The sequence below is a fragment of the Clarias gariepinus genome, chromosome 11 (assembly GCF_024256425.1).
Source record: "Clarias gariepinus isolate MV-2021 ecotype Netherlands chromosome 11, CGAR_prim_01v2, whole genome shotgun sequence".
NCBI classification, from domain to species: domain Eukaryota; kingdom Metazoa; phylum Chordata; class Actinopteri; order Siluriformes; family Clariidae; genus Clarias; species Clarias gariepinus.
The window spans coordinates 18,085,355-18,110,382 of record NC_071110.1 but is presented as its reverse complement, the minus strand read 5'-3'; the positions used below and the strand labels follow the sequence as shown (position 1 = coordinate 18,110,382).

The 25,028-nt window shown below is 36.5% G+C and overlaps 2 protein-coding genes across 2 annotated transcripts; one reads left to right on the top strand and one right to left on the bottom strand.

The window, feature by feature from the left end:
• The first annotated feature begins 2,269 nt into the window (after positions 1 to 2,269).
• On the top strand, positions 2,270 to 11,257 carry slc47a3 (solute carrier family 47 member 3). The gene is made up of 17 exons (XM_053507571.1): positions 2,270 to 2,603; positions 2,777 to 2,878; positions 3,024 to 3,092; positions 4,574 to 4,722; positions 6,446 to 6,488; positions 6,644 to 6,688; positions 6,755 to 6,852; positions 6,969 to 7,066; positions 7,889 to 8,002; positions 8,093 to 8,160; positions 8,323 to 8,431; positions 9,686 to 9,761; positions 10,067 to 10,136; positions 10,300 to 10,432; positions 10,518 to 10,612; positions 10,701 to 10,743; positions 10,862 to 11,257. The coding sequence occupies exons 1-17, from the start codon at positions 2,499 to 2,501 to the stop codon at positions 11,068 to 11,070; spliced, it is 1,626 nt and encodes a 541-aa protein (XP_053363546.1). The 5' UTR covers positions 2,270 to 2,498; the 3' UTR covers positions 11,071 to 11,257.
• Positions 11,258 to 11,264: 7 nt separating this feature from the next.
• Positions 11,265 to 22,095, bottom strand: slc47a4 (solute carrier family 47 member 4). The gene is made up of 18 exons (XM_053507570.1): positions 22,007 to 22,095; positions 21,161 to 21,384; positions 20,635 to 20,736; positions 20,472 to 20,540; positions 19,991 to 20,139; positions 17,125 to 17,167; positions 16,980 to 17,024; positions 16,782 to 16,879; positions 16,592 to 16,689; positions 16,339 to 16,452; positions 15,997 to 16,064; positions 13,328 to 13,436; positions 13,073 to 13,148; positions 12,900 to 12,969; positions 12,402 to 12,534; positions 12,196 to 12,290; positions 12,016 to 12,123; positions 11,265 to 11,919 (listed from the first exon to the last, which is right to left on the bottom strand). The coding sequence occupies exons 2-18, from the start codon at positions 21,299 to 21,301 to the stop codon at positions 11,557 to 11,559; spliced, it is 1,881 nt and encodes a 626-aa protein (XP_053363545.1). The 5' UTR covers positions 21,302 to 21,384; positions 22,007 to 22,095; the 3' UTR covers positions 11,265 to 11,556.
• Positions 22,096 to 25,028: the final 2,933 nt, after the last annotated feature.

Sequence of the window (25,028 nt, the reverse complement as noted above, 5' to 3'; positions counted from 1 at the left end):
TGCATTTACAGGTCAATGAATAGCAGTACAGTATTTTTTTTTACAGGTGTCACCTGTGAATCTGCAGAAATGCAAACGTAATAATAATAATTATTATTATTTATGTGTATTTATTATTATACATTTTATATTTACATTTATTTTATTCATCTTATGAAGGCCTCCTTTTTTACGCTCTGAAATTGATGGAATTTGTTAATTTAAAGCTAAAAGTCTACACTTCAATCACATCTTAATTCCTACAAATTAGAATTCATTCTGGTGTTTTGTATAGAGGCAAAAAATATGAAAACTATGTCACTGTCCAAACTTTACTTACGAACCTGACCTGAATACAAATACAGTGGAACCTTGGATTACGAGCATAATTCGTTTTGGAAGTGGGGCTCGTATACCAAAACCAAATTAAAATTTCCCATAAAAAATAATGAACTTAAATTATTCGTTCTACAGCCCCCAAAAATAAAAAAATAAAAATAATAAACACAGAATAATAAGTAAAAATAAAACAAATTAACCTGCACTTTACCTTTAAAAATAAATCCCGACAGAGAAGTGTTTCCGTTTGTGTGCAGGCGCTGTGTTTACACACGCGCACGCGCGCAATGGGAGCAAGCACTGTTTTATTGATAAAATAAACAAGAAATCGCTCTAATGACACTTGATTGCGCGACACACTAACCGAATCAATGCTGTAAAGCAAAAATAAAACAAATTAACCTGCACTTTATCTTTGAAAAGAGTCACGTTTCTGTGTAGAGCAGAGAGAAAGAGTGTGTGTCTGTGAAGGCGAACGTAGGAGGGGTCTGTCTGTGTGTGTGTGTGGCACGGTGTCCAGTGATGCGCACGCATGCACACAGACACAAAGAGCAGGCTGAGCCTTAAGCAGAGAATGAAAATTAAACTTTAACTTTTCTAATGAGACTTGCTTTTGCTTTACACGCATACAGACACAAAATAAAATATGTTTTACACACATGTGGTCAAAGATTTATAGTAAACAGTACACACGTGCACGGATGTTGATTATGCCAGTAAGACCTAGCAGGGGAGACGATTACCCACAATTCCGCAGTGCAAGAGAAGAGAAAACGTTGGCTTAGTTGTGATCACGTGACACTTAGTGTAAAAACAAGAAGCGCGTGATGTATGATACCCGGTACTCCGGTATTCGTAAACAAAGACTTGGATGTTTTCCCAAGTGGGAATTTATTAAAAATTCTTGCTTGTCTTGCGGAACACTCGCAAACCGTGTTACTCGCAATCCAAAGTTTTATTCTACACTGTCTGGGAGAAAAAAATGAAAGTGTACAAATCTATTGATGGGATAATCTGGTCATTCAGTACATTTTGGTAATCAGCTTGTGTTCATTTTATTGCCACACAACTAAAGTAACCCCAGATCATAACATTGGCTCCAAAAGCTTGTACAGCGGTACATGGGTGCATTGCACGGGTGCCTTGATTTATGTGCTTTACTTCTTACTCTGACACACCCCTCACTGTGTTTTTCCATTGATCCAAAGTCCAATCTTTATGCTCCTTAGAAAATTGCAGCCTCTTAAGGCCGCACAGCTATCCATGATGCATTGTGCATATGGAAATGTTCTTTAACATAACTGTGATTTATAATGTTTATTTTAAATATTTTTTTTATTGAAGATTAAGGTATTTAAAGGTATTTATCTCTGATTATGGTCCTTTTCCCTAACAGATTTATGTTAGGAACTGCTAAGTAGCAAAAATGTGACCAAAATGTCCCACTTTACCAATATTCACCCTATACTAAAGTAACAAAACATGCTCCACTTACTGTTATATATGTAGGGGAAAGGGGGGCAGATTGCCCCAAACGCAACATTTTGAAGTCCTGCACTAAGGCTGTAGATTTCATTTTACCCACACATGTAAGGTGTGATACGGAAGGCCGTTTTCTGCACACTTAAAATCAATATATTTCCTTCCCCTGTAACATACTAGATGATACAGTATTGGGGCCAATATGAGAATGAAAAAAAAGTTGAAAGGCGAGGGGCAGGGAATTTCCGAGTTTAAAACTCAGAAGTTTCAAGTCAAAATTTTCAACAAAAACAAAAACAACAACAACAAAAAAAAAAAAAAATCAATTTTCGAGATAAAACTCCTCCTCACCAGATTCTCACATAAGGGGTCTACCAAGCTGCCTCAATGGTAACCTGCCCCCTTTCCTCTACCACTTTAACAGTTAGCATTTTCGATAGGGTAGCGCGAATCAGACTCTGCCCTCAATTCACTATACGGTAACATTTTTTGACAAGGGAGCACACTTGAGAAGAACATGGCTGATCCGCCTAAACCCCGCAGCTGGTCGGAATCTTCTGCTATCTGGGATAAGCGTTGTACTGTGCTTTCCTCTTTATTTTATTGAGGGCGGAGTTCACAAGCAGTAGAATAAAAACCCGTTTCGTTTGCAGAATCTACCTGAATTATTCCAGCAGGTTGTCCAACAAGTTGAAAAGATGGCTGAAAGTACACACAGTGGTTTTCTCGGACAGTTCAGCACGTTCATAAACATCGACTTAAAGAAAGAACTGAAGGAGCTGGCAACTCTGGCTTTGCCCGTGGTTAGTAGTGTGTGCATGGGTATGTGTTTGCATGGTTAAATTGCTGTTCATACTGAGCTCTGGTGTTATATCCTCTAGCGAGTCACCGCTGTCGTGGTTAAAATAAGTTCTTGTTAAGTTTTTTTCTATTTGTCGTTCATTATACTAACCTTTGACTTGTTATATTCCACTAGTTTTTGTCCTACGTTATGGTCTACTTGATCGGTTTTGTGAGCGTTGTATTTTGTGGACATCTGGGAAGGACGGAGCTGGACGGGGTGGCGCTAGCTACAGCGGTGAGCACATGAGGATCCATAGAGCACATCTAATCAAAGTTTATATTGTCACGCAGTATAACCAGAACAAATGACCAGTATAATTATTTGAAAACATTTTGATAGAGTTTTGCAAATCCTCGTTTTGATGTGCTCTTGTTTTCAGATTATCAACGTTTCAGCGGTTTCCGTAGGCTATGGTTTGGCATCAGCAGCAGCCACATTAATATCCCAAGTACACACACACACACACACACACACACACAAACACATTTTACGGTTGCAAAAGTAATAGAAAAGTCATAAGGACTACTGTAATAGACATACTTTGTGATGTGTTTAAAGATAAGCCACCTTTTAAAAAAAAACAACAACAACAACCTTATGTATAATTTTTTTTTAAATAAGTAAATATTAAACATCTACTAAAAATAGCGTCCATTGATAGTTAAAGAGTTAGAAGGTTAAAGCTAAAAATAAGCTGATCAGCTTTAATGTAATTTAATATTATTATTTCAGGTTGAAGGCAAGAAGAATAAGTAATGTCTGCCTTACTTATTAATACAAAGAAATACTTTTTTTTAAGGTTGAGTATCTTAAGCCTGGTTTACGATAAGTTGTACTTCTTCAGCTGAAGACACTAAGCTGGATAAACTCCCTGTCACCCGAATATACTTTCTGTTTGGTAATCAGAGAGTGAATTACAGACTCAGAATCACAGACAGATGAGAAATCTAAAAAGTAGATCGGATAAAGATTAGTTTTGTCTTAAAATGACTCCAATGCGTTAAAATTCATTTATACCACATCAGCGCTGTTATTTCAGCAGTGAAAAAATATTAAGCAATCCCAGTGAAAATATTCAGTTTAGCATTTATAATTAATATCTCTTTGTGTATGTGTTTGTTTACATTGATCAAGTAGCTTATTTTAAAGTAGATTATTAAATCCAGCACTCATAATATTACTTTTACTCAACATTTTGATTTTATTTATGGTGCAGGTTCAGGCAAATGTTGTACTGTCAAAGTTTCATTAAATTCCGTTCAGCAGTCAATTTAAGATGTGCTCACAATTTGATGCATCTGCAATATGCTGCCGAAACTTGTGGTTTATAACCTGGCACATACCTGCTCCATTTAATATAACTTCACTGCTACGCAACATTTTGATTTCATTTATAGTGCAGGGTCAACTTCAGGCAAATAACGAAGGACTGACAAAGTTTCATTAAATTCTTCCTAGACAGTTCTGCATAATGCTGTGACAAAATCTGACTGGACAGACATACAGAGATACGGACATACAGACAGAAATTTTGGTTTCGGGTCCTTCAATGTATGAAACGTAAAGATATCATTATAAAAGCAATGAGTTTTGAGCAATGTACAGACAAAACCTTTATTTAATTTCTATAGATATAAAGGCATCTAGCATTATAAAACATTCTTATAAAAAAGGTCAAACGGCTAGGAATTTGTTTTTTTTTATTTCTGTTAAAAGTCTACTATACATTTTGGACAGATGCACATTGACAAGTTTTATTTATTTATTAATTTTTAATAACTACTGCCGGATTCAAAGAAAAGTTTGCATATTTAATTGGAGTTCTTAGTTACAGGATGCATTATGTATAAATTGTTAACATTCCACCTTAAAACCGTATGTTTAGTTCCTATCCATAAACGTGTCCTGTTTCTGTTATGATCCTGACAGACCTTTGGGAGTGGGAACCTTAAGCGAATTGGCGTGATTGTGCAGAGGACATTTCTCATCTTAATGTTGGCCTGCTTCCCTTGCTGGGCCATTTTAATAAACACAGAATCATTATTGATTGCTGTTAAACAGGACCCTGAGGTTGCCAGGTTGGTTTATTATTGTTAAATATGCTACCTGGCCAAAAAAAATATTTGGTTAGATTTATAAAAGCAAATATTTTAAAAGCCTTTTGAATTAATTATTGCAGTGATTTAATTCCTGCAGCTGGCAGTTATTGAACTGTGAGCTTTAATGGTTTAGGAAAAATGGCAATGATCAGTGATCACTTAAATGCTCTGTGAAGATGCATCCCAAAAAATCAATACAGTGGAACCTCGGATTGCGAGCAGCATGGTTTGCGAGTGTTCCGCAAGTCTTGGTTTACGTATACTGAGTATCATGTGGGTAATCGTCTCCCCTGCTCGGTCTTAGTGCGTGTCTCTCACTTGTATAATCAACATCTGTCCACGCATGTACTGTTTACTATAACACTGTGACCACATGTGTGCCTGTAAAGCATCTTTTATTTTGTGTTTGTATGTGTTTACAGCACGCGTGTACTGTTTATTATAACACATACAGGTCAATAAGGTGTAAAGCAAAAGCAAGTCTCATTAGAGAGGTTAAAGATCCATTTTCTCTCTCTCCTGTATCAGCCTGCACTTTGTGAGCACATGTGTCATTGGACACACCCTTCCTCATCTTGCCATTACACACTCACTCACTCACTTACTCGGAAGAGAAAGTGTAATGAAAACACTGCTCTGTTGCGATTCTTTTTCGAAGGTAAAATGCAGGTTAATTTGTTTTATTTTAACTTTAAAGCAGTGATTCCGTTAGTGTGCACTCACTTGAGTGTCATTAGATATTTCTTATTTATTTTCCCGATAAAACAGTGTTTATGTTAGTGTGCGTGTGTTTCAAACTCAAATAAGAGAGGAGGAAGGGTAACTGTGTAAGACAAGAAGAGGAAGAGGGGAGGGTCACATTGATCCTCTTCTCTTACTTTAGCTTCACACACAAACACACACACATACACAGCGCCTGCGCGCATAAACGGAAACACTTATCTGTCGGGATTAATTTTTTCATTTTTTTAAAGGTAAAGTGCTGGTTAACTTGTTTTATTTTTACTTTATATTTTGTATTAATTATTTTTATGTATTTCTTTTTTTTATGCTGTGAAATGAATAATTTGAGTTTCCATTATTTCTTATGGAAAAATTAGCTTTGATTTAGGAGTGTTTTGATTTGCGAGGCTGCTTCCGGAGTGAATTATGCTTGCAATCCAAGGTTCCACTGTATAAGAAATCACGGGTATTTTTAATTGTAAAGGTAAAAGAATTTCCACGAGCACAGTATGGCAAGAGTTACCCTATTCCAGAGCTTTGTGTGTGTAAGGGTAAGAATGGAAGTGGATAGAGTGATGTACCCATCATGAACAGTGATCACTGTACAAGTCTGTGTAAGGCAGTGTTATGCTCTGGGGTTAGTCAGCTCTAGGCTCTATGTTATTTGGCAATTAAATGAAGTCAACTGACTCCCTAAATGTACTGAATGACCAGTTTTGTTTTGTTTTTATCTTATGATAATAATAAAAAAAAAAAATCTTGGGATGTCCTGAAAAAGTTTTCTAGGAATGGTTTGGCAAAACATTACCATTGTGAATGCTCTCACTGTAATCAATCAAAAATGTGTTCAAGGAGATAATAATTTTGGACTTTTTTTGCCAGGCAGTGTGCTATTTAAAATGTACTGTATTTTTTTTGTACTGTCTGTTTTTTGGCCTGATTACTTAAGTTTTCAGTCACATATGTTTGTCTGTTTTAGACGATCTCAGGAATATGTAAAGATTTACATGGGTGCTCTTCCAGTAAGTATATACTCTATACTGTATAAATATAGCGAACTCTTAAAAAAAAAAAAAAAAAAATCTGATTTTTTTTTTTTGTTTTATTTATTTATTGACACTGGGAACTAACAAAATAATATATAAATAACATACTGTTTCTTTCTCTTTTTCTTTAGGGATTATTTGCATTCATAACCGAGGCAACATATCTGCAAAATCAAGTAAGTAAATTGGCAAACAAATTATTATGGTGTAAAATATACATTTAATTAAGCATTTCCTTCTAGGGAATTATGTGGCCGTTGGTCATCTCTGGAGCTGTAAGCAATGTGATCAATGCCTTGTCTAACTACATTTTTATTTTTGTTTTGGATCTTGGTGTTGCGTGAGTAGAGAAAATAAGTAATGGTATCCTATTAATCTATAACATGTAAAGAGATGATGATAAAATATAATTTAACACAAAAAAAAGGCATTTTATTGTGACTGGTTAATCTACAGTGGCTCTGCAGCAGCCAATGTTGCTTCACAGTACACTATGGCTATTATACCTTTGGTCTACATCTGGTATAAAGGACTTCATAAGAACACCTGGCAGGGTGAGTTCATATTATTTCCTACCATATATCCAGATGTGTAGTGCTGGTTTTAAGGGTGGTTTCACTGGTAGTCTTATTTCAGCACATAAATGAGCATTTAAAAATTGCTCACAATAATGATTGCTTTGTATAAAAATTAGTTCATATACAGTTTGTAAACACAGTAATCATTTACAGTACAGTATTTGCATGATTGATCTTCTGCTATGTGTATGTGTGTTGTGTCTTAGACACCCTGTGTTTTTATACAATACATCTCTAAATTAGAATATTGTGGAACTTTATTTTTAATAATTTAAAAATTGAACTCGTATTCTAAATCTGAAATATTTCAACTATTTTTTTTTTTTGTTTTAATTTTGATGATCACAGCTTACAGCTTATGGAAATTAAACATCCAATATCTCAAAATATTAGAATATTCCATTGTGAGTTTACACAAGTTATTTAAATTTAAGATTCTCTCAGATCCTTATCCTTGCCACATATTCTATCCCTTAACAGGTGTCAATATAAAAAAAATAATACTTGTTATTATCTTTACCTGTCAGTGCTTTTAATGTCATGGGTGATGTGTGTATGAGTTTACAGTATATATACATACACTGTCTAGCCAAAAAAAAATAACGTAAAAAAAAGTATTTTTCTAGAATGAAGAAAATAAATCCAAACTTTTCACTGGTATCTCATAAAAACGTTCGTTTTTAGGCATACATGTATGCACCTACATATAATACAGATTACAAACTTTTTTACAGATAGGCTTCTTATGGTATTTTACAAGCTAAAAATGTGTACATGCCTTGTCTCTTCACTGTGAAGGCCTGTCCATGGAATGTCTACAGGAGTGGGGTGAGTTTATGCGACTTGGCCTTCCAGGCATGATAATGCTGGGTGCAGAGTGGTGGACCTATGAGCTGGGTGCATTTTTGGCAGGTAAAAAGTGGCAAGGACATTAATTTTTAACATTCAAATATGTTCAAAATTTATTCTGCACTGTTGTTAATTTTTTGCTGCCTGTGTCAGGTTTGATAAGCGAAGTAGAGCTTGGATCCCAATCAGTTACTTATGAACTGGCAAACATTGCATACATGGTAAATACTTTATGAATATTCTTATAAAGAATATACATATTCTTATGAAGTCTGTTATTAATATACAGTATAAAGATCTAAATAATGTTGTTGAGCACTGTCAAATTGAACAGTGTTTGTTATACAACCATTTATTTATTGAACTTTTAATTAATTTGCCAGTTTCCTATAGGCTTCAGTGTGGCAGGCAGTGTGAAAGTGGGAAATGCTCTGGGGGCTGGAAACACTGAACTGGCAAAACTGTCTGCTAAGATCTCCATAACCTGTGCAGGTACTACTGTATACAGCAAAATGATTGTCAAAGTGTTTATTCAAATCTCCCTAGACATGTGTCACATTTCTAACATCCAGCAACAGTCATGTCCAAAAATACTGTACAAAGTCAATATGTTGTACATATGGATTATTAAGTTAGATTTCCAGTTATTGGCCACATTCTTGACAATCTCACTTCTATATTTTAAAGGTGTGTGACTAGATACATTTTGTTTGGCCTTTATAATTACCAAACCTAGGTCATGTTAGTGAAAATCTGTTTAATTGAACCAAAAATTTATCTTGCGTGAAAGTAACATTCAGTGGATTTGTAATTTAGCCTCTCTCCCTAAATGTGCTAGAGAAAAAATAGTTAAGATTTAATCAGCTATTACAAGGAGCTATTTTCTAACAAGCATTTGGTTCCCAGCAATATATTTGCAATCAAACATTTACATACACTCATCCTGACATGTAAACATTTAAATTTACCATTTGGCACACACATGCAGAGTGACTAACGAAAGTTTCCAGGAAATCCAGTTCCCATTAGTACCAGTTAAACACTGTTGGGAAGCTTTTTTGTTGTTGTTTTTTTTTGTGGAAGGGGGAGGGAGAGATTAGTTCAAAAATACTGAGGAAACAGATATGTCTTAAGTCGTCGTTTAAAGATTGCCAGAGGCTCAGTTTAACATCTATTGGAAGTTCATTCGACAACCTAACTGCCAGAACAGAAATGAGTCTGTTACGAGAGATGTGTTACGTGGTGCGGTATGGAGAGTATGGAGAGTTTGGGAGAGTGTTTATAATAAGCACAGGAAGACCTTTCTGTTTGGAGGTAGTGTGGGGTTATTACTTAATTAATAAAAAGGAAACAAAAGAAAACTGAAAACACAAAATAAACAGAGCTCTGCCGTCTGCGCGAAACCGGACCGGACTAAGGATGTATTTTAGAGAGAGGAAAAGTTTCTGTCTTTTACTGTTAACTTAAACTGAGTGCGCACACATGGGCTCATAAAACAAGCTTGTATGCACTATATACCAATCAGCCATAAAATTAACACATTAACATTGCTCATCAATTATATACCAGTAGAATATATACAGTATGCCTGTTTGGAGCAGAGTTCAGCCAAACACGAACAGAACCTGGCAGTCACAAAGTCCAAGCCCACCAACCCACGTCCAGATCCAACTCCTCAGATCCCAATTCAGTCAAGAACTGTTGACTGACATAATCCATGTTAATTATACTGTTCTTTTGAACCAGTCTCCATCTCGGTGTGCTTGGCAGTTATCATTGGCAGTTGCAAAGATGTCATTTCTTACATCTTCTCAACTGATCAGTAAGTGCACCACACTTAATCTATTATTAATTTACAAAACATTATAAATTGAATGATTGTGTCTTTTATCTATTATTTGAATTGTGTTTATAGATTATATAAAATAATCCATGAGCTATCTACTATTCCTTCATATGTGTTCTCAAAATTGTGCCATCATTTACTTAAAACACATTTTTCTGTTTTCTTAAAATGCTACAACTCCTTTTGTTCTTGTAAAAGAAAGGACATACTGTTGTTTATGTTGTAGTGTACAATAAAAAATAATTGAACTGTGTGGTGACAAATTCTTTCTCTTATCACAGAGAGATTAGAGAGACAGTCAGTAGAGTAATGGTGCTCTATGCCCCTTTCCATATTCTTGACGCAACAGCCGTGAGTATTTAGCCAACTAGTTAAAGTTTAAACTACAGTGCACACTTGGAGTATGGATATTGTTATTAATGTATATTGATTTTTTTTTTCAAAGTTCAATTGTTGGAGGCTGTACTGTACATAGAGACTATGTAACTACAGTATGCATTTCTTCACTAATCAGGCAGCTGGTGGGAGTATTGTCAGAGCCCTAGGAAAGCACTTGTTTGGGGCAGCTGGAAACCTGGTTGGATATTATGGCATAGGCTTTCCTATTGGAGTATCTTTGATGTTTGCTGCTAAAATGGGCATATTTGGTAGGTAAATTACTTTTTTTCCCCCAATTCCTTTTTTCCTTTACAAGACCTTCACATTTAGTCCTGCTGCTCTTGTCTCATGTAGGTCTTTGGACTGGCCTTTTAATTTGCGTGTTCCTGCAGTCAGTTTTCTTCATATTCCTTCTATTAAAGCTAAACTGGGTGAAAGCCACAGAGGAGGTGAGCTCCAGAAAAAATAAATCATTACCTATACGTAAATGGTAACCCATACTGCATCAGTGGTATTAACCCTTTACCCTAACCCCAGGCACAGATAAGAGCTGGAGTTCAATTGGAATGCTCAGAGGATGGTAAGAGTCTCTGATATTTTGTACTGATTATATTTTGTATATTTTGATTGTTTGTAAATTAAATGTAATCCAGACAGAAAGCATCACATTAACGGAATTTTTTTATTTTTATTGGCAGATACAACAGAGAGGACTAATAGTGTTTATGTGATTGATGAAGGCCCTCACTCTGACACTGAGATGCTGGCAGAGAATCTCCCCATCTTGATAACAACGAAGAATCCATTACCCTTACGAATCTTGGTGGCTCGGAGACTCCTGACTCTGTTGGCTATGTTCATTATTCTGGCTGTAGGAATTTCTTTAAGTGTAATTATAAAGCGGTAGCCTAAAGCCGTGCTTCAGAGTTAATAGTCACAGGGAATTTACTAGATATTTTTTCTGTTATTGACTTCAGGCAGAAGGTTTACAGCCTCTTGTTAGGTCTTATGTCTCAGGATCTACAGAAGTGCATATTCTAATTAATAATTTTTTATGGGGAAATATTTCTTTGTGTGTGTATATATATATATATATTTTATTTCATTCCATTATTCATATACTATGTGTACCTAAAACAAATATAAAGAAGTCTACCTAACACAATTTAATTGTTATTTTTTTTCTAGATGGAGAAAGAACTATTTTTGCCATTACTTAGTATTTCACAGTATTTCTACTTCATGTAGATTGATAACTTTCTCAGGTGTCAAAAGCAAACTGTCCACATACCATTTCTTAACCTGGTACTTTATATAACTCTAAGAGTGGTTAAAAGGTATGCAGGATGAATACCAAATGAAACCACTATTATTCAGCAATGATTCACCAGTCTTAAAAAGCCATTTGTGTAGTGATGGAAGATGATAAAGTGGAGTTCTCAAAATCCAAAGTGCTATTGGTGAATGAAGAACCCTCAGGCACAGGCAGGATAAAATGGGCAGTCATTCCAACACTGAGCATAAGGATAGCAGTCAGGGCAGTCAGTCCTCTTCTGATGATGAGCTGAGAGGTAGAGAGTGGATTTTGTTTACTCGCTTCTCCTTCCTGAGTTACACTCGATCTCTTCCGCAAGGTACAGTGTTGATTTTCTTTTTTTACTCCTTCCTGGGCTTCTTTCAATCTCTCCTGAGCCACTGAAGTGCATTGTTCCTCATCCATATCTTTAGAGTTCACGGCTGTATAGCCATTCTGATTCTGATTTACAGTGGGAAATATTTTATTTATTGTGCCTAGTAACATTTAACCAGGAAAGGCAAAAAAATTCTTACATTTTAGGAAAGAGAAACTTACCTCTAAACTACTGAGTGCTAAGAAAAAGCTATCAGAGAGCCGGCGGCTGGATCTAAACTCTGAGAGCATTCCGCCTCTGCTCTTCCCTACTCCAGCACGTTCAATGGCCTGATTGAAAAATAGGTGCTTGCATTAATTCATAAACACATTCTTTTGAGATAAACAGTTGATAGGACATACCTCTTCTGTTAACTTCTTCCAGTTCAATTTAAAGATGATGACAATGAAAAAGATTGACAACAAAAAGACAGCAATAAAAAGGCCCCACCAAAAGCCTGTTAACAAAGAAAACAGATTTGCTTTCTACAATATGTTTGGCTACAAATGCAGAACATTTCTGGTCATACTATGATCACTCATATATAATTGTTTTAAAAAATACAAACCAGCAACTTGTAAATTGGCTGGGAAGGTCAGAGCAATACTTAGTGGAAGTCCAATGCAGTAATACCCAATTAGATTAGCGATGGCTGCAATGCCCTGCTTTCCAGTGCCCAGGACTATGCCCATGCCAACACACTGAGGAAATAACAGTCATACCGTAATCGTATGTCCAGGAAACACAAGAACATGGCTAATAGACAGTGAAACATAATACTATTCCATCCCAAAATGTCAGAACTTTAAACAAGCAATGAAGAGACTGTCATCATTTTCTATTATTTACCCTACAATGTATTAGGAGAAGGGATGAAGCCAGCATAGTATAATATACAGTAAGCTCACCCCAGGCATAAATAAATGTAGGAATTACATTATTATTGGGTTTTCCAAAATTACCCTAGATCAGTTTGGACTTGTGTTCAAGAATATTATAGTGTGGTAAAGTATAGCATGGTGTAGTGTCATGTCATATAGAGTGTAGTTCAATTACAAAAACTTACCAAGAGCCCATTAAAGAATTGAAGGGGGCAGTAGATGCTCATGAGTTCAGAAACTAACTCTGCTATGGCTCTGTAAAAGAAGACAATTCACAGAGTGAAAGGGCAATCTATTGATAATTTGATAAATATTAACCAAAATATAAAAATAAACAAGGCCGATCATAAGTACTTACTCATCTGGAGTAAACAAAAATCCAATCACTGATTTTGTTGCACCCAGCACCACACCCTGAATTACTGCCAATACAGCTGAGGAAAATCGGTCAAATCAATTACAAGCATTTTTGTTTAAGCAAAATTTCTGTAAAGCAGATATTTTTGAGTACTGCTATTATACTGTATATACTGTATATATATATATAAATATATATGTGTGTGTGTGTGTGTGTGTGTGTGTGTGTGTGATTTGTTATGTGTAGTGTTATTACCTGCACAAATTAGGGAAACTTTGCTTGTGAGGATGGCTCCAGCTGTATCTCCAGCTCCTAGTGCATTACCCACACGCACACAAGCTGCACCTTGTAAACCAGCTGGGATCTGCATGAATATCATGCATAAATTAGGGTTAAAATAAAAACATTATAGAAAATTATACTTAATTAAAAGTTTTAAAAACAAGTTCAAAATCTCAATTGATAATGAGTATAAAAGTCAAAGAAAGTGAAAAAAGTACTTTGCACATTTGCTGGTTATATGCATGGCTATATATACTTACTACTCACGATAAGTTAGGGATATTGTTATTTACATGAGTGCTTTTCCTATTTGCTCTGAATTTGAATGAAATAAGTAAAAGTTTCCTTTTATATTACTAATAATGTATGAGAAGAAACACCATTTTCATTAGTTTAATATTTATTACCCCCAAGATTTAGACAATAACAGGGATAGCCTCAAATAAAAAATTTTTTTAATGTAAGTAGTGGGTGTTTCCACCATTTGCCGCAATGACAGCTTGACAGCGACGTCTCATGCTCCTCACTAGCCTCATGATGTTGTTCTGAGGCAATGCCTTCCACTCTTCCACAACACGCAGTTCTGCCAGGTCACGTGGGGGTGGGGTACGATCATCCAGTTTCTTCTTTAACTGGTCCCAGATGTGCTCTATGGGGTTCACGTCAGGGGACATTAATGGCCATACAATATGAGGCACTCCAACTTCCTGAAGTTGAGCTTTGACAATTCTGCCACAATGTGGTGGAGCATTATCATCCATGAACAGAAAGTTGGGTGAGTGCTAGCAAAATTGGGGGATGATGATGGGTTCTATGATGTCTCTGAGGTAAGAATGTGCAGTGACTGAGCCATGTACAATAACCAAATCTGTGTTGTGCCAAACCCTGAAGACCATGTTGACCGCAGCGTATCGCTCACCTCGCCCTCTCCAGCAACGCTGATGACAATAACAGTAATAGTCCCACTGTGCAAGGTGACACTCATCAGTGAACAGGACGGTAGACCACTGCTGCATTGTCCAGGTCACATGGTCTTGTGCCCAGTGCAAACGTTCACGGTGGTGTCTTGGTGTCAGTTAAGTCACCTGCAACGGTCGTCTGGCATTGAAGCCAAAAGATGGAGTCGGTTGCGAATTGTTTGTCTGGAAACCCTAGTGCCCCTCACATCTAGTAAACGGGCCTGTAGCTGTGTGGCAGTTGCATAACGATGTCTGAGTGCATAGGTTCTTGGGTACTGGTCATCGTTGTGTTCTGTCATTCATGGGGCTCCACTTCTGGGTCTGTCATGAACTCTGCCAGTAGTTCTGTGTCTTGATGCAAGTCTGCTGATGACATTTTGAGAAACACCAAGTTCACGAGCAACATCTGACTGCCTGCAACGACCAAAGGCGCGCCATAGCCAGGTGGTGCTGCTCGTCCGCTAAGTGGCGTCATGTGTTTATGGGGAATGACTTACTGACAATACCATCTTTTTATACCTCCAGAATGTTGAAATTGATGCCACTTTGAAAAAGGTTGTCTTTTGGGATTGGCCCCAAAATAAGGCACACCTGTACACAATGAGACCATTACAGGGAAAACACAAAATAAGGATTGTCTATCACCCCAATACAATTGCCTGCCTATCCCAAAAATGTCTGAAGTGAAACAAACACTATATTTACATTTACATTTAGGCATTTGGCAGACGCTCTTATCCAAAGCGACTTACAAACTATATGTATGACATCCACCATGTCACTTACAATATCCTCACAATATCCACTAACTTATTGTGAGTAGTGTGTGTGTGTGTGTATGTATATATATAGTTTCTGCTTTGAACTAGACAACAGTACATGTGTGTAGTGGTTAACACACTGGCCTTGCATCTCTAGGGTAGAGGGTTCAAATCCCACATCGGGTCTGCGTGTAAAGTTTGCATGCTCTTCCTGTGCTTGGTGGGTATCTTCTGAGCATAATGTTCAGTACAATATGCATAATGTTCAAATGGCATTTCAAAATTCTCTGCCGTGTGTTATTGTGTGTGTGTGCTTGTGTGCCCAGCAATGGATTCTTATTTCCTTCAGGATGTAACCCGCCATGTGCCACGAGTCCTCTGGGATAGGTCTCCCATGACCCTGTACAGTATAAGCGGTATAGATAGTGATGGGTCGTTCATGAACGATTCATTATATAATATAAAAAATATATAATATATAAAAATATTAAATTTTTTATTATGAAATATAAACTTTCCATCACTAATAGGAAATCTCCTTGATTATATTTTTAAATGAATTGACATGTACAGCGTGTAGTCATGGGCAGGATAAGCTTTGTAACTTATAATAAGTACTCCGTGGGTTTAAATAAAAAGGAGTGAAAAGTATGCTTTTTTCCTTGGAAATTTCACTAATTGTAAAACTCAAGTGAAGTATAAATAGCAAATATTTGATCATTATAGAAAATATAGCAGCAGAGTCTTTTTCATGTCTGATTATGAAAAAGTTTGGGCTGATTATACCTCAGTTTGGGTGAACTTGTGCCAAGGCACTTCCACCTATACAGAACTATGGTACTCAAGTTTTTTTTAATAACTGACTCATCCTTATTAATGTGCTACAAAACATTAAAGCAAATGTATCCAGAGAGATTTTTACCATGTAGTTTATATAAGCCAGCATTATAACAATGTGTTGAGCAGCCAAGTCTATTTCTCCCAGCATTCCTGTGAAAAAGAAGCAAGTTATTATGTCAGTAAGTTATACCTCTATGACAGGGGTCTCCAAATCCAGTCTTGGCGGGCCAGTGTCCAACATAGTTTGGTGATTCTTTTTCTAAATCATAGCTGATTTAACTAATCTGTTAATTACTAGCTTCAGTGGGTGTGTTTAAGTGTTGGTGAATTACAAACTGTGCTGGTCACTGGCCCTCCAGGACTGGAATTGGAGACCCCTGCTCTATGATAACACCCCAATTAATCAAAATTGTTCAGAGATTACCTGCTAAGAAGCCTCCAATTTCGTAGATCCACCATTCAAAGCATAACATAAGTGTACTAGGAATAGCCAACTTCATGTAACCACCCCAGTCCTGTAGTGACTCTGATGACCAGCCTAAATTTAAAAGCAGGAGAAATAAATAGTATTGTAAAGTATTATTACAATCTAAGTGATATATTACTAAGCTCTAAGGCACATTAAGATCAGCGTTAATTGAGGAAATGAACTGTTATGTATAAAGGAACATGCCCACCTCCCCAAGTCTTAATATGGAGTTTCTTTAAGTGAATGTAAGCAAACAAACAGAAAAAGGAAAAGATCTGAGCCAAACAATTGGCTGCTGCAGATCCACTGAAATACAAATCACACACACAAAAAAATTAGAAAATGCAATGTCTTTCACAGTAGTGGACTGAAACGCTGAATGAATAAAAAGTACTTACTGTAGGCCTAGATCCCACCAAAATAGCAAAATGTAGTGGATCAGCAGATTCACAACATTGGCCATCACAGATGCATACATTTGGGGAAGAATCACGCCCTGGACAGAGTTATAGTCAAAGCATAACTATAGATATGTGAAACAGGTAGGTCCTGGCCTTTTTGTCCGTTTACAGAAAAATTCACGCCGTTAAACAAACCTGGTTTTGGAGGTAAGACACCTGCAGCTGGTTTAGAAATATCGCCTGTAAACATTAAAAAAAACCAACATGAGTATAAGCCTAAACATATACATGTTTTATTATATTTACATATTAAAAATGTATCAGTAACAATTGCCCTTACTGGAATAGCAGGAAGATACGCCTCAACATAAATCTGGGCAACCCTAAAAACAACAATGAAGTCGTTACTGTGTTGCTTTAAGGAACTATTTTTACTGCCTCAGCAGTCACTGTGATAAAATTTTGCGTAATAAGATGCTGCTTGACAAAAAGTAATATACTGATTATATACAGTGTCTGGAAATCAACAGCAACAATTCTTATATTAATTTTCTTTGGAACATCTAAAAAGAAAACAGCACGGGTTTTTGGGGTGAATGTTCTCTTTAAACATTAGAATGGAAAATAAGGGTGATCTCTGTGACATTAACGCTGACATGTGTGTTGTGCCAGATTGCATGGTTTGAGTATTGTAGAAACAGTTAAGCTCGGAACCCGGTGTGGTTTTCTGCTGTTGTAGCCCATCTCAAGGTTTGAGGTTAAGTGCATGCTACAGTAAGATGCTTTACTGCTCACCACATTTGGTAAGGGTGTTTATATGAGGTATCCTTTCTGACTGCTCAAACCCATCTGACCATTTTCCTCTGACCTCCTTCATTAACAATTGCACTTCCACCTACAGAACTGTTGTTCACTTAACATTTTTAGTTTTTCTACACAATTACATGTAAACTCTTAAGATTCCAGCTATTATAGTACCAAAAACTATATAAACTAATATAAGTATTTCACTACATATCGTACTACATATCGTGACAAATAAAATTTTAATTTGAATTTGAAAAAAAGTGATTTCATATTTAGATTACACTTTTTTCCATTTTGACAACTGAAGTGAATATTAACAGCGAGGCTCAGTTATTGGCACTGCCGCCTTCTGAGTCCTCTGGTTTCCTCCCACAGTCCAAAGGCATGTAGATTAGGCTGGTGTTCCTAAATTGCCCCCCAAGACCTCCCCCCACCCTAAAGTCATTTAGACAATGAGTGAGTGGCTGAGAATATCAGGAACTCTGCTAATGCTGGAAAAGATTTAATGTAAATGTGCACATTCTGCTCACCATATTTGTACAAAGCAGTTCTCCCAGTTATAGTAGCCTTGCTGCGGTCATTGACCTCTTTCATTAATAAGGTGTTCCTGTTTACAGAACTGCGTGCTCACTGAATGTTTTTCTTCATTGAACCATTCTGTGTAAACCCTAGAGACTATCTCGCATGCAACCCCAGCAGTTCACCAGTTATTGAAATACTGAGACCACTTCATCTGCCACCAACAATCATAGCAGAGTTAAAATTACTGACATGTATTTTATTCCCTGCACTGCTGCTCCAAGAGTGGCTAATTACATAAGTGCATGAATAAGTAGGTGTACAGGATGCCTTAATAAATGGTTTAGTGAGTGTGTATACACTGTACACTATGCATACGATAATAAAATATTGTTTTCTCTATGAGGTGTATTATACACCTGGAACCTCGGATTACGAGTAATGCGGTTTACAAGCGTTCCGCAAGATGAGCAAAGATTTTTAATTAAATTTAACTTGTAAAACGAGCATTTTCTTGGTTTATGAGCACCGAGTTTCATGTTTCACGCATGCGCTTCTTGTTTTGACGCCGAGCGTCACATGATCATAACTGAGCCAACGGTTTTTCTCCCCCCCTTTGCTGCAGAATCGTCTCCCCTGCTGGGTCTTAGTGCTTGTCTCTTACTGGTATAACCAACATCTGTGCACGCGTGTACTGTTTACTATAACACTGTGACTACGTGTGTGTGAAACATATTTTATTATGTGTTCGGAAGCGCGTGTGTACAGCGCATCTGCTGTTTCTTATAACACACGTGTGTGCGCGCGAGTAAGGCAAAAGTTCTCAATACAGAGGTTAAAAATCTATTTTCTTCCTCATCGCGGTGTGTTTGTGTGTGTGCGCGCGTGCGCGCGCGAGCATAATTAAACATTGTGCCGACTGTGTGTGTGTGTGTGTGTGTGTGTGAAACCCTCATTCTGTCTTTTCAGAGGTGAGATGCTGGGTCATTTGTTTGTTTGTTTTACTTTACAGCAGGGATTCTGTTAGTTTGCGCTCACATGAGTGTCTTTAGCGATGTTTATTGTCTTTTTTTATTTTTTTTTATGAAACTGTGCAGCGGGAGAGAGACGTTGATTTTACGGAAGTGTATTCCAGTGCGGGAGATGCATTGTGGGTAATGCAGTCCAGTGTGTGTGAATGTGAATGTGAGATTTAAGTTAGGATATTGAGCCTGAGTTTTGTTCTTCAGTAGTTTTTTTAGTTGGATTTAAGTGCAGGATCCACCCGAAAGTTTGTAATATAACCTGACAATGCGGAGAATAAAAGAACGGGCATCGACGAGTTTGTCTATCTCATCATTACATGAGCATGCATTAACGAGCTGTTACGCAGTCGCAAGCAACATAAAAAAAAAGCGGAGAAGCTTTAATAGTTTAGAGGAGAACAACAGTCTTTCCGTTAATGTGTGTGTGAGTGTGTTTAAACGAGAGAAGAAATTTTTAATCTGTAAGATGAGAAGGGGGAGACAGGAGGGGCTGAAAGCAAGAGTCTCCACTTACTCCACTTAGCCTCATACACACACACACATACACAGCGCCTGCGTTCACGAAGGATTATCTGACGGGATTTATTTTTTACTTTTTTGAAAGGTAACGTGCAGGTTAATTTGTTTTATTTTTACTTAATATTTTGTATTAATAATTTTTATGTATTTATTTTTTTGGGCTGTATAATGAATAATTTAAGTTTCTATTATTTCTCATGGGAAAATTTAATTTGGTTTACGAGTGTTTTGGAATACGAGCCCACATCCAGAACGAATTATGCTCGTAATCCGAGGTTCCACTGTATACAGTACTTCACTTAAGCATGTTAAAACCAAACATAAATTATGCTTGACCTGGCTATTTCAGGGTCTTGTCCCACCATGACTAGGAAAGACTGTGTGTTTATAAGCACACCCCAGCAGGGAAGACAGAAGAGCAGCAAGATCAAGATGCCTCTTTGTAGTATCACTCCTACATGCAGCAGGTTTTTACTGCCAAATGTCTGTGTAAAAGAGCATGAAAAAAACAGAAGCTTAATTTCTTATGATGAATAAAAAGAAATCATTGTGAAAAACATTATTGTCTGTATGGCTGCTATATAGCATTAAGTAAGTCTAGAGTTTAATGTTGCTGATCAGTAATTCAGTAGGTAAAATATTACATTGGTAAAATAAATGGTTTAAAATCAATTTACTGTAGTTTCTTTATGCCTTATTAATGACAATTTTAGTCATTATAAAGTAGTAAAGTACCATGTCTTTAAAATACTGAATATAAATAAGAGTTTCACAGTTTTAGTTACTGACATAAAAAAAGCCATTTTTATTTACCCACCTGTGAAACAAGTGTATCACAGGCCAAGGTTAGCCCAAATCCAGTTGCTGCAGAGGTTATATTTATTGTCTAAAAACACAAAAATAAATTTTTAATTTAAAAAAGAATTTTGCCAAATTCTACAATTATATTGACTCAAATTGGAATACACTGGGCAACTCACAGCTGAAGCCATGCCATAGCCTGCCAGTACAGTGTTCCCCAGGCGGCCACAAAACATTGTGACCACAAAGAAAACAAGGAAATTCAAGAACCGGCAAACAAGCTGGGGAAATAAGCACAACCAACAGAGATGAAAGACTCAGCAAAGCCATGGGGGCTACAAACAACTATCCAGAGTATAAAAGAAAATGTAACAATGTTTAATAATAGCACAGTACTGCGTTTCATCCCTTTTCCTGTAGGATTTCTTTATATTTATGTTATTCTGCACTATAATCACTTGCGAGCTCAAAATTACATAGCACGACCCTTGTTTACACTCATGTTAATTTTAGATGAAAGAATAGTACAGTTTATTAATATAAATCTGAATGTGTCAAACAGATATTGCCTGTATTTAAGCAAACCACATTTAAATATATAAAAATGCATACAACAAAAGGCCAAAAACAACTATTATGCCAAAATATTATTTTAATTAAATATATGACTTTCTTTTTACAATGAGTGGCACATAAGATACTCACCAGGGGCCCAGTCATCCTCAGGATGTGGTAGAGCTCCTCTCGGTAAGCCAGAGGGAGGCAGCGCCTCACACTGCGACAGCAAAAGAGTTTGGCACTGGGCTCCATTGAAGGAGCTTCAGCTCTGGGGTTAGATCCATCCATGATCTATTCACAGATGTCCTCACTACACCCAAGCTCACCAAAGCTGCAAGTGTCTCAACTGCAGCTGTGCATTCCTCTGACTTCTAGGATAAGGTTTCACAACCTTTAAAAGCTCACTGATTAAGTGAGACGGTAACAGTGACAAGCTTTGATTCTTTGATTCAATCAGTAATGGTGAGAGCATGTTTGTGGCTAGAACTTCACTTGCATTTTGAATACAGTTAGTTATTCAGTACTTGGTCAAAAAACTCTGCTTTTAAAATGTATTTAATAAAAATAAAAATAAATCATCAAATGCTATACCTTCTTATAATGTTAAATATGTTCCAGTAAACCATGAGTGCTTCCCTGTTCTTGAAAACAAAGTGTTGACCTGACCAGTTTAGCCTTGGACAAAAATGAGTAAATAAATAACTATTTCCTTTTCAATCTATATCCTATTCAGTAATTTTTAATATGTCACATATAAAACACGCATTATTACATTAGAAATCTCTAATTAATAGCTGCGTTATTTAACATCAAGTCCTTCGCACATAAGCTGCACAATTAATGTTGATGCTACTGAAGGATCCGATTTTATAATCACCCTAGTTCACATAATATCTTGCAGACAATTTACTAAATATGTAATATATAAGTGCAAAAAATACTAAACATATTTAACTATTTACCTTAATGAAATGTTTTAGTAGTTATACTTACAGCATGAACAGCTTCCCTGCAGCATACACATCACCCAAAAATTTAACAAAGGTGACTTCTTAGAAAGGAAAGCTCCACCACAATGCAATGTTCTGTCCTGCCAAGTTAAACATTTCATGTCCACTTATTTTAAAAGTGAATTACCCAGACCAATAATGAACCTCAAAGAAAAGGAGGAAGCTCAGGAACAGATGCCTGAGCATGGGAAACAAAGAGTGCAGAGATGAAAAGCATGATGGTGATACAAACAACTTACAGTATGTGGACTTCAAGAAGCAGCTTAAAGCCAATATCCAGTCTATATTATGATGATGATGATTATATTTTTATATATTACATTTGGAATAGATTTTACTAGAGTTAAGTGCTTCTTATAACATGGCTAGTGATGGTATATAGAATTTTTTTTGCATTTTGATTTACACTTGATTCAGATGTTTTTGACTCACAAAGATGATTCATAAATACACTTCAAATTCATAAATTCAAATTTTACCTTTAACAAGGTATCCTTATTACTTTCAAAATAGTTTATACAGTCTAGTTTAGGATTTTCAGGAACTGTAATATCTGGTTAAACAGCAGATTGACCTACTATTTGGTTCTATAGAATTCTTTGGTGACTCATCTGTATGTGCTGTGAGATACAGTATATACTGTACATCTCAAACAAGAGTAAATAAACATTGACATCAAACAATAAAAAAAACTCCTATCCTTTATACTGTTTATGCTCACTATCCACCTTATAAGGAGCACCTACAGATTTATGCCATTTTCAATAATGAGATAACTATGTGGTAGCAGAGCAATTCAAAAATAAACAAATTTAAAAAAAATTATGCAGAGACAGGTCAAAAAAATTTCTGTGACCTTTTTTTGTTTATAGTACTGATATTGGTACCAAAAGGGTCTAAAAATTTCAACTGTTGATCTCCCAGGGTTTTGCGAATAACAGTCTCTGGGATTTTACAGGATTGTGCAAAAAAAGAGAAAACAAACAATGAGGGGCTTGATGATAAACAGAAATTAAGAGAAAATGTCCAAATTGGTTTGAGCTCTCTGGAGGGATGCATAAAAAAATGAAATTTTGAAATGAATGGCCAACAATTTTAAAAGACGATATTAGGTTCCAACCCGTCAGCCAAGAACAGGAATCTTAAGCTCATATTCACCGAATCTGGACAGTAGAAGATTAGAAAACATCTGGCTTGGAAGATTGATTGACTGGATTTAATTGTTTTGATAACTGTATATTGTAAATGAGCAAGTACACAAGTTCCTATTAAAGTGACTACTGAGTGTATGTGAGTAGACAGTGGAAAAGTAATCATACTAGATTGATTTTTTAGCAAAGGTGCAAGGAGTATGACATAATAGAGCCTTGTGTACACAACAGCTTTGAACTGAACTCAACAAAAAAAAAAGCTTAACTATAAAAAAAAAGAAATTCTTTAAATGTAGGACAGAGTCCTTTTGCTACAGCTGTGCGGTCACAGTTCACCCTAACAAAGTATTGCCATTTCAGCATTCCTAAAGGTTTACCAATTAGGTCCTGTCTCCACTGAGTATTTAAAAGAAAAAATAAGATGGTAGAGCACATTATATATATATATATATATATATATATATTATATATATATATATATATATATATATATATATATATGTGTGTGTGTGTGTGTGTGTGTGTGGTTACTGATATTAGACTGCTATTATTTTGAACATATATACATACACACTCACCTAAAGGATTATTAGGAACACCATACTAATACGGTGTTTGCCCCCCTTTCGCCTTAATTCTCCGTGGCATAGGATAGCATCTTGCAGTTGATGGAGATTTGTAAGATGCACATCCAGGGCACGAAGCTCCCGTTCCACCACATCCCAAAGATGCTCTATTGGGTTGAGATCTGGTGACTGTGGGGGCCATTTTAGTACAGTGAACTCATTGCCATGTTCAAGAAATCAATTTGAAATGGTTCGAGCTTTGTGACATGGTGCATTATCCTGCTGGAAGTAGCCATCGAAGGATGGGTACATGGTGGTCATAAAGGGATGGACATGGTCAGAAACAATGCTTAGGTAGCCCGTGGCATTTAAACGATGCCCAATTGGCACTAAGGGGCCTAAACATCTCCCACACCATTACCCCACCACCAGCAGCCTGCACAGTGGTAACAAGGCATGATGGATCCATGTTCTCATTTTGTTTATGCCAAATTCTGACCCTACCATTTAAATGTCTCAACAGAAATCGAGACTCATCAGACCAGGCAACATTTTTCCAGGTTTCAACTGTCCAATTTTGGGGAGCTCGTGCAAATTGTAGCTTCTTTTTCCTATTTGTAGTGGAGATTGAGTGGTACCCAGTGGGGTTTTCTGTTGTTGTAGCCCATCCGCCTCAAGGTTGTGCGTGTTGTGGCTTCACAAATGCTTTGCTGCATACCTCGGTTGTAACGAGTGGTTATTTCAGTCAAAGTTGCTCTTCTATTAGCTTGAATCAGTCAGCCCATTCTCCTCTGACTTCTAGCATCAACAAGGCATTTTCACCTACAGGACTGCCGCATACTGGATGTTTTTCCCCTTTTCACACCATTCTTTGTAAACCCTAGAAATGGTTGTGCGTGAAAATCCCAGTAACTGAGCAGATTGTGAAATACTCAGACCGTCTGGCACCAACAACCATGCCACGCTTAAAATTGCTTACAGTAAATCACCTTTCTTTTTCATTCTGACATTCAGTTTGGAGTTCAAGAGATTGTCTTGACCAAGACCACACCCCTAAATGCATTGAAGCAACTGCCATGTGATTGGTTGATTAGATTATTGCATAAATGAGAAATTGAACAGGTGTTCCTAATAATCCTTAAGGCTAGTATATATATATATGTTCAAAATAATAGCAGTGCAATATCAGTAATCAGATCAATAATTGTTTTTGGGAGAAAATATATTTCTTCATTGCAAATATTTTACTTGTAGGTGTAGTGGAGTAATAGGAAACCAACAGACCCAA

Coding starts and splice junctions, on each gene's coding strand:
- slc47a4 (XM_053507570.1), bottom strand. CDS start 21,301: ATGGATGGATCTAACCCCAGAGCTGAAGCTCCTTCAATGGAGCCCAGT. Junction 13,437..15,996: donor TGGCTTATATAAACTACATG/GTAAAAATCTCT, acceptor ATATTCATGCAG/ATCCCAGCTGGTTTACAAGG. Junction 12,970..13,072: donor TTTTTGTTTACTCCAGATGA/GTAAGTACTTAT, acceptor CTTCTTTTACAG/AGCCATAGCAGAGTTAGTTT.
- slc47a3 (XM_053507571.1), top strand. CDS start 2,499: ATGGCTGAAAGTACACACAGTGGTTTTCTCGGACAGTTCAGCACGTTC. Junction 3,093..4,573: donor CAGCCACATTAATATCCCAA/GTACACACACAC, acceptor TGATCCTGACAG/ACCTTTGGGAGTGGGAACCT. Junction 8,432..9,685: donor GATCTCCATAACCTGTGCAG/GTACTACTGTAT, acceptor CTTTTGAACCAG/TCTCCATCTCGGTGTGCTTG.